The sequence below is a fragment of the Mustela erminea genome, chromosome 4, assembly GCF_009829155.1.
Source record: "Mustela erminea isolate mMusErm1 chromosome 4, mMusErm1.Pri, whole genome shotgun sequence".
Lineage (NCBI taxonomy): Eukaryota > Metazoa > Chordata > Mammalia > Carnivora > Mustelidae > Mustela > Mustela erminea.
In genome coordinates this window covers 149,125,397-149,133,955 of record NC_045617.1, presented here as the reverse complement: position 1 = coordinate 149,133,955, position 8,559 = coordinate 149,125,397, and the positions used below count along the sequence as shown (strand labels likewise).

Below are 8,559 nucleotides of genomic sequence, written 5' to 3'. Positions count from 1 at the left end.
GTTACTTCGTCTTCGCCATGGCTCGCACGAAGCAGACGGCGCGCAAGTCGACCGGCGGCAAGGCCCCGCGCAAGCAGCTGGCCACCAAGGCGGCCCGCAAGAGCGCGCCGGCCACGGGCGGCGTGAAGAAGCCGCACCGCTACCGGCCCGGCACGGTGGCCCTGCGCGAGATCCGGCGCTACCAGAAGTCCACCGAGCTGCTGATCCGCAAGCTGCCGTTCCAGCGGCTGGTGCGCGAGATCGCGCAGGACTTCAAGACCGACCTGCGCTTCCAGAGCTCGGCCGTCATGGCGCTGCAGGAGGCGTGCGAGGCCTACCTGGTGGGGCTCTTCGAGGACACCAACCTGTGCGCCATCCACGCCAAGCGCGTCACCATCATGCCCAAGGACATCCAGCTGGCGCGCCGCATCCGCGGCGAGAGGGCTTAAGTCTCTGCAAGGGGAGCGCCAACATTAAACCCAAAGGCTCTTTTCAGAGCCCCTCCATTGTCCCCCCAAAGGAGCTGTTAACGTTCGAAAATTTGATAGCCCCATGAAAGCTCGGGTATGTTTTGAGGAAGGGCTGGTAGGCTCGAGAGTTAAATTGAGGTTTGGAGAATGTGGCTGTAAACCTAAATGCCGGCGTGCCCTGTTGGTACTGAGCCTGGGAAGTGTCGCTTTCTGGATGGGCATTTTAAAGGTGACTCACGTTTTTAGAAATTAAACCTGGACTGCAGGAGGGGACGGAAGGAAGACGCTCAAGTTGTCGGAGACTTGAGTTCAGGTTCCTGTGATTATTGTGCAAATGGCAATTAAAACTTTTGCCAAATGATCCCCGTTTTCACTTCAGAAATGTGCTCCTTACTCGTTTTCCTGTCCTGTGAAACAACAAAACGGGGAGAGCCAAAAGTGGGGTTAGCTTTCCCACTCTTTAAGTGTAATGTAATGTTTGTCAAGAGTATGCTGCTGGGCTTTGTGTATGCTCTTAACTGAGCTGAAAATGGGCCAGCAATGACCTAGATGCGGACCTGCAGGTTGTCAGAATGAGCTGCCCATAGCTCTCAAAATCTAAAGTATTTGCCCACTTGTTTTAAAAACGTTCTCAGTCTGAAGCTGAGTTGTCCCTGTTTTTTGTTTTGTTTTCAAGAAGAGAATAAGCCTGGGTATTCAATCTGAGATGTCTTAAAGTTGTTATGTTGCAGGTTTTCACACGTAAAATTCTGGGTTTCCTAACAACTTCACTGTATTACTTTTCTCCAATTACTTTAAGATTTTGAAATCTCATGCTTTTCACATGTGAACATTATTGACTCATTTTGCTTCTTTTGGTTTCAAATTCTAACTCCAGGCGTTAGCCATTTTTCTCTGGAGCTTTCTGCCATCTGGGTTTTATATTCTTTCCCCTGTTTTCAGATTTGTCCTTTCAGAAAGGTTTTTATCCCATCTACTGGCTCCTAAATCTTTTTGGAAGGCCCAGGGATTGAGGGCAAAGACCCAAGGGGCCAGAACCTCTTCCTACAGATTAGTTTAGAGATCCTTGAGTGGCTCTTGGTTGTAGGGACTACCTGATGCTGCCTCTTAGGAGCTTCAGATTGTTTTCTCCTCATCCCTTGCAGGATTTTCCCATCATAATGGAGCCAAGGCCAGGTGATCTAGGTTCAAACCTCAGAGCTGCCAATTACTAGCCATATAACCGTTTGCCAGGTTACGACTCCTCTTTCCTCTGGGTCCCAGCCTGTGTAGCTGTAAACCGAGGCAAATGAATCAAAACCGTAGAGCACTCTTTGATTAGTTCCTGGCACTTAGTGAATGCTCAAAGAAGGTTAGCCCTTATTATATCTCTCTCCTGCCCATTAAGCATGTGGTGAAGGGGTCCCCTCCACCCCAATCTTCTAAAAGTTTTGTGGTTGAAATAGTGGGAAGTGGTTGATTAAAACATTTTCCTTGTTAAGGTCTTTCGTTAGTTCTCAATTTGCGTTGTTCTGAAAGACGCAGACTTGTAGCAATATGCCAAACCGCATATATGGAGGAGTCCAAAACAGCAAAATGGCCAAATAGCAAATATTTGGGGCTTTGCCGGCCAAATATGGTCTCTCTTTCTTTTTCCTAACACAATTAATAAAATATAAAAACCACTCTTAGCTTGAGAGCCACACAGAATAGGACACTGTCCAGATATGGCCGTAGTTGGCTACACTTGCAACTCCAGGTGCTCCTTGGAGAGAAATACGCTCGCAACTTTAAACTTCCCTGCCGGTCTTCACTGGGAACACAGTGAGTGTTGACTGCAGTACACATTCGAATCATTAGACCTTACTTACCATCCAGGCCACATCAGAATCCAGGCCACCTCACAAAATCCCATCCGTTCCCCACTCCACCCTCCCCACAAAGAAATAGCAAGCTTAACCACCCTGCATCCCAACCTCATGGTCACCAGGTCAGTTCTCTTCGATGTTAATGTATTTCTGAATTCTTTGGACCCTCTCTGACTTGCAGTCCCTCCGTCCCTAATCTGCTTTCCTCAGGAGTCCGTAACCCCCCGGGATCCCTGAAGTACAGGTCTCTCCTGCAAACACACAGTAATGGCCACGTAACAGAAGAGGGTGTTTCTGACAGTGCCCTTTTTTAATATGTTGGTGGGGATAAGGAGTTTGAATTGGGGAGTGCGGAAGAACACCTCGGAAACCCGGAAGAGTCCCATGTCATGGGACGTGTGTTCAAGGACTGCTGGAAACCCTGGAGTACTTCCAGCAGGTCTGGGTTATCTGTGAAAGCAGCTTTCCCATTTTCTTTAATGGATTTGCCTGTTACTAAAGGAGAAAGAATCTCAATCAAAAACAGATCAAATTCAAGTGTGAATTTGAATCCAGATCTTTGGATCCTCAAGTCAGGTGCAAAGCAGGCGTCATTGTGGCTATTGAACTTTCCCAAACTGCAAAAGACACTCTCTGAAGACATTCACACGTGCAGACTCCTAGGAGACAGAACTGGTTTTCCAAGTAAGATCTATGTGGTTAATTTGGGGCGGTATGCAGTCTACCTCCCCCTGCCTCTATGCTATTTGCTACAGTTCGAAACAATGTTTATGCCCAAATCAGGGAACCGTGTCTTTCCTCTTGCAAAAGTCCAAAGCAGAAGCTAGGGACAAAGCATTTTTAAAGACGTCCTCCTGATGTTTAGCGGAAAGTCATTGCAACTTCCAGAGAACTAGCACGATGCCCTAAAGCCAGGGGATTCCTGGGACGAGCCGAAAAGAGTTTTAAAAAATATCTTTCCTCTGTTGCACACTATTTATGAAAACACAAACCCGTGTGCGAACGTGGAGACTGCTGTCTTCCATGAGAGCTTCAAAGCCTCCGATTCTGTATGATTATTTTCAGCATTTAATCAGATTTGGGGGACGAACAAACACACTTTGGGAGTCCAACCGCGAAGGGCGGCTGCCTGAGGGCAGTGGATTGGACGCTCCACCAATCACAGAGCAGCCCCGGCTTATATAAGCCCCTGGCCGGAGTCACGCAGCATCGCCAGACTTGCGCCTTGGATTTTCATTCTCTCTCTTCGTAGCAGTTTCTGCTCCCGGCCATGTCGGAAACCGCTCCCGCTGAGACGCCGGCCCCGGCGCCGGTGGAGAAGTCGCCCGCCAAAAAGAAGACCACCAAGAAGGCGGCGGGCGGCGGCGCTGCGAAGCGCAAAGCCACCGGTCCCCCGGTGTCCGAGCTCATCACCAAGGCCGTCGCCGCGTCCAAGGAGCGCAACGGCCTCTCTCTGGCGGCGCTCAAGAAGGCGCTGGCGGCCGCCGGCTACGACGTGGAGAAGAACAACAGCCGCATCAAGCTGGGCCTCAAGAGCCTGGTGAGCAAGGGCACCCTGGTGCAGACCAAGGGCACCGGCGCCTCGGGCTCCTTCAAGCTCAACAAGAAGGCGGCCTCCGGCGAGGCCAAGCCCAAGCCGAAGAAGGCGGGCGCGGCCAAGCCTAAGAAGGCGGCCGGGACCACCCCTAAGAAGCCCAAGAAGGCTGCGGGGGCGAAGAAGGCGGTGAAGAAGACGCCCAAGAAAGCCAAGAAGCCTGCAGCCGCTGGTGTTAAAAAGGTGGCCAAGAGCCCCAAGAAAGCCAAGGCGGCTGCAAAGCCCAAGAAAGCGGCCAAGAGCCCCGCTAAGCCCAAGGCGGTGAAGCCGAAAGCAGCCAAACCCAAAGCCGCTAAGCCCAAGGCAGCGAAGCCTAAGGCTGCCAAGGCAAAGAAAGCGGCTCCGAAAAAGAAGTAGGAAGCTGGCCTTCAAAAAGGCAACGAAAACCCCAAAGGCTCTTTTCAGAGCCACCCAAATTTGTCTGAAAACAGCTGTACGCAGTCGTGCTTGTTGCGAAAACAACAAACCTCAAAAAGTGCCATGCATATATATACCACGTCCCCCGGACCTGTAAGAACTATACACAGCTGCTGCTTGAAAAAGCCCGCTGCAACTCCCCATTGGCTCACTAGGCCCCGGTTGGCCACTGGTCCCTGTTTGCAGTACTTTAACCCTTGATTCCCTTAATTTTTTTTACACGAGTGACAGAATTCAGAATTTGGAGACGGTCGGTCAACCACACCGCCCTCTTGCCAAGGGGCAGACCGGGAGACATTAGAGACATTAAACAAATTTTAAATTGCGGCAACAGCTCTTCTCCAGAAATAGTGTGTGGCTCTGAAAAGAGCCTTTTGGTTTGGTTGCTGCTAAAGGAGACCTTACTTGCCCTTGGCCTTGTGGTGGCTCTCGGTCTTCTTGGGCAGCAGCACGGCCTGGATGTTGGGCAGCACGCCGCCCTGCGCGATGGTGACGCGGCCCAGCAGCTTGTTGAGCTCCTCGTCGTTGCGGATGGCCAGCTGCAGGTGGCGCGGGATGATGCGCGTCTTCTTGTTGTCGCGCGCCGCGTTGCCCGCCAGCTCCAGGATCTCGGCCGTCAGGTACTCGAGCACGGCCGCCAGGTACACGGGCGCGCCGGCCCCGACCCGCTCCGAGTAGTTGCCCTTGCGGAGCAGGCGGTGCACGCGGCCCACCGGGAACTGTAGACCCGCCCGCGACGAGCGCGTCTTGGCCTTGGCGCGCGCCTTGCCGCCCTGCTTCCCGCGTCCGGACATGGTTTCGGGAAATTGCCAATGACTAGGCTGAGTAGAGTAGGAGAAAGTTTCCTCTCTTATAGTCCTCACTGGGCGCCAAAATAAAGCTGTGCCATTGGATAAAATTACAGTTACATTTAAACCAATGGAGTCCTGGTTTCCAAAGACTCTTTCTTTGATTGGTTAGATACAGGATGCTACCCAGTATTTACTACAAATCGTTGGTTTTGTTTTATCACCTCCGTGTAAGGAGCTGATAAAGATGACAGGTTGAGCCTGTTTTTTCTTTAGTCTTTGGGCTTTTGGTGTTGGGGAGGGGGTAGAGGAGTGTTAGTTACTGTCCACTCTGCCAAAGCCGGTCAGGTCTAAGAAGCTGTGAGTAAGGAGGACGCTTAGAGCCTCACACTCACTGCGTTACTTTCAAGCCTTCGACAGTTGTTTCTGGCGGTACCCGAGCCCACCAAGTCGGCGCCGGCCCCGAAGAAGGGCTCCAAGAAGGCGGTGACCAAGGCGCAGAAGAAGGACGGCAAGAAGCGCAAGCGCAGCCGCAAGGAGAGCTACTCGGTGTACGTGTACAAGGTGCTGAAGCAGGTGCACCCCGACACCGGCATCTCGTCCAAGGCCATGGGCATCATGAACTCGTTCGTCAACGACATCTTCGAGCGCATCGCGGGCGAGGCGTCCCGCCTGGCGCACTACAACAAGCGCTCGACCATCACGTCCAGGGAGATCCAGACGGCTGTGCGCCTGCTGCTGCCCGGGGAGCTGGCCAAGCACGCCGTGTCCGAGGGTACCAAGGCCGTCACCAAGTACACCAGCTCCAAGTGAGCTACCAGCTGCAAAGGCTTTTTTTTTTTTTTTTTTTTTTTAATTCTGACGGAGAGGCAAAAGCACATTTTCATCTGAAGGCTTTTGTACACCCTTCATTTGTGAAAGGTACTTTCTGGTCCTGTGTGTTTTCAGTAAGGTCTTTTTTTCTTTTCTTTTTTTAATACTACAAACATCAAGCACTCCAAAAGAAATTTATTGTGCAGAGACGCCTGGGTGACTCAGTCGGTTAAGTGTCTGCCTTTGGCTCAGGTCATGATCCCAAGGTCCTGGGGTCAGATCTGCAAAACACTCCTCTCCATCTGTCCCTCTCCCCTTGCTTGTGTTCAAAATACTTTAAAACATTGTTTTATTGTGCATATTTCACTTACCATCCAAATTCTAACTTTAAGGACCACCCATTGAGTTAATCAGTGAGAAAACTGAAAATTAATGTGAAAAAGAAAAATGTCTCTCAACTTGCATTAAAAATCTTATTGGCAGGGCTTCCATTTATCTTCCTTAGGTCTTTCCACTATTTTTCAGTCACCATCTTCCTTCCCAGTAGAATGCTCTGTGAGTCACATAAATTGATTTAAAGGAATCTTCCCAAGTCACATTTCCTTTCAGTTACTCCTTAACATCCATGGAAGGTATGTAACTGGTTTCTCCCTCACTCTAGGACTACATTTGCACAAAACAACGTCATGGTGTTGGGGTAAAGATGGAGAAAGAGGAAAATGAGAACTTAATCATCTATTTCCACCAGTTATGGATGAGGACTGCTAATTCAGGCTCTACATCTCCAGTTGAATTTTTCTACTGTTAACTTCTTGTGCATGTATCCTGGGTAAACCAAGATCCTCTGCTCTCCACTGCCTCTTTCCTAGTGAAGTTCCACAAAGATGGAAATAGATCCTGTTTCATGTTCATCACTCACCCTTTCATATCCCCATGTGGCATTTCTGTTCACTGTGATTTTCATATGGTCAAGTCCAATTTTTTGTCAATATATGTATTATGAAAAAACTGGAGCTTCTGGGTAGCTCAGTGGGTTAAAGCCTCTGCCTTGGGCTCGGGTCCTGGAATTGAGCCCCACTTGAGCCTCTGCTCTCTCTGCCTGCCTCTCTGCCTACTTGTGATCTGTCAAATAAATAAATCCTCAAAAAAAGAAAAAAGAAAAATAGCTAAATTTTTCAAAATCAAAAAAATTTAGGGAAGGAAGTGGCATGGTTTTACATTTCATAAGTATCTTTAATATTTGGTTTAATAGAGGGGCGCCTGGGTGGCTCAGTGGGTTAAAGCCTCTGCCTTTGGCTCAGGTCATGATCCCAGGGTTCTGGGATCAAGCCCTGCATCAGGCTCTCCGCACAGCGGGGAGCTTGTTTACACCCCTCTCTCTCTGCCTGCTAATGATCTCTGTCTGTCAAATAAATAAATAAAAATATTTTTAAAAATAATCTGGTTTAATAGAAGACAGATGGATTCTTGCACAGTATTTGTTTCTGCTTTCAATCAATTGCTATATAACTGTCAAGTGAAAAACAGTGCAAAAATTAAGTTTCAGGATTATCACACAAATACAGTTAGCTTCACAGTCCCACCAAACGGGTCTCAGAAAGAGGCTTGGGTCCCCAGATCATATTTTGAGAGTTGTTAACTTTTGGACAAAAAGAAAGCAAACATTTATTTATTTACTTAGTAACCATAGTGGTGTGGGTACGGCTGGGGAGGCCTTTGGCAGAAGCTGATACACAGCAGCATTTGAGAATTCCTTACGAATCACTTTGTGTTCCCAGTGGTGACTGTCAATGAAATTTACTCTCCTGAAATGAAGTTTCAGTGAACCAGAGAGCACCAGTGAGTTTCTCAGGAAGCTCTTTGAGGCTTGGTCTATAACGCTGCTGGAGGTGGATCTTTCCTGTGTACACACAGAACTCCCAGAGAACCAGGACGGACGCTTGCTCTGGATGGGATGCTGACCTCAGAAAGACAGGTGCAAGACACACAGCGTAGAGGTCTGATTCAGCCCATTCCAGAATTGGTTCCAATTGATTAGCATCATGAATTCTGCCAGTTTACATGCTGAATCCATTCCAAGTGACAGCTAAATGGTTCCGTTTGTTTCATTTTAATTCTCGCATTAGCACTACTTAAACGTGCTTTCTTTCATGCTTTCTGGTGCACACACACACCCCCCCCCCCTTTTTTATTTTACTGTTACTGTGAGTCCAGACATCTGAGATCGTTCTTTCGGTCAGTATGATGTCTTGGACCCATTAATTCAAAACTTGTAATCAACTCCTCTTCGACAACTTTTGGTTCTTGAATAGAGACCACAATCTCCATCTAGGGTTTCTTGGAGGGAGTTCTCAGAGCACTGTGCACCTGCCTGACTCAGGGAACCTCGAGACAACTTAACAGGAGGTGGTGTTTCAAAAGGCTAAGGGCATCCTTTCCCCCTGAAAGTCCTTAATCTGGACCCAGAGTTTTGTTTTGTTTTGTTCTGTTTTGTTTTTAATCTAACTCACTTCTCTGCCTGAAGCTTAATAACATCATTCTTCTCTGCCAACAAAAGACACTAGCTTCTTAATGTTAATATACCAGATTTGTCCAATCTAAATAACGTGTCTTTTTTTTTTTTTTTTAATCTATTTGACAGAAATCACAAG

General features: G+C 48.6%; 4 protein-coding genes across 4 annotated transcripts; 3 read left to right on the top strand and 1 right to left on the bottom strand.

Moving 5' to 3' along the window:
- On the top strand, positions 1-450 carry LOC116587627 (histone H3.1). Its single transcript, XM_032338253.1, has one exon. The coding sequence runs from the start codon at positions 18-20 to the stop codon at positions 426-428; it is 411 nt and encodes a 136-aa protein (XP_032194144.1). The 5' UTR covers positions 1-17; the 3' UTR covers positions 429-450.
- A 3,044-nt stretch (positions 451-3,494) lies between these two features.
- Positions 3,495-4,312, top strand: H1-5 (H1.5 linker histone, cluster member). The gene has a single exon (XM_032338241.1). The coding sequence runs from the start codon at positions 3,567-3,569 to the stop codon at positions 4,245-4,247; it is 681 nt and encodes a 226-aa protein (XP_032194132.1). The 5' UTR covers positions 3,495-3,566; the 3' UTR covers positions 4,248-4,312.
- A 349-nt stretch (positions 4,313-4,661) lies between these two features.
- Positions 4,662-5,137, bottom strand: LOC116587636 (histone H2A type 1-B). Its single transcript, XM_032338264.1, has one exon. The coding sequence runs from the start codon at positions 5,099-5,101 to the stop codon at positions 4,709-4,711; it is 393 nt and encodes a 130-aa protein (XP_032194155.1). The 5' UTR covers positions 5,102-5,137; the 3' UTR covers positions 4,662-4,708.
- LOC116589455 (histone H2B type 1-M-like) lies at positions 5,120-6,624 on the top strand. Its single transcript, XM_032341392.1, has 4 exons — positions 5,120-5,132; positions 5,331-5,349; positions 5,506-5,904; positions 6,570-6,624. Exons 1-4 carry the CDS (start codon positions 5,120-5,122, stop codon positions 6,607-6,609), a joined length of 471 nt encoding a protein of 156 aa, XP_032197283.1. The 3' UTR covers positions 6,610-6,624.
- Positions 6,625-8,559: the final 1,935 nt, after the last annotated feature.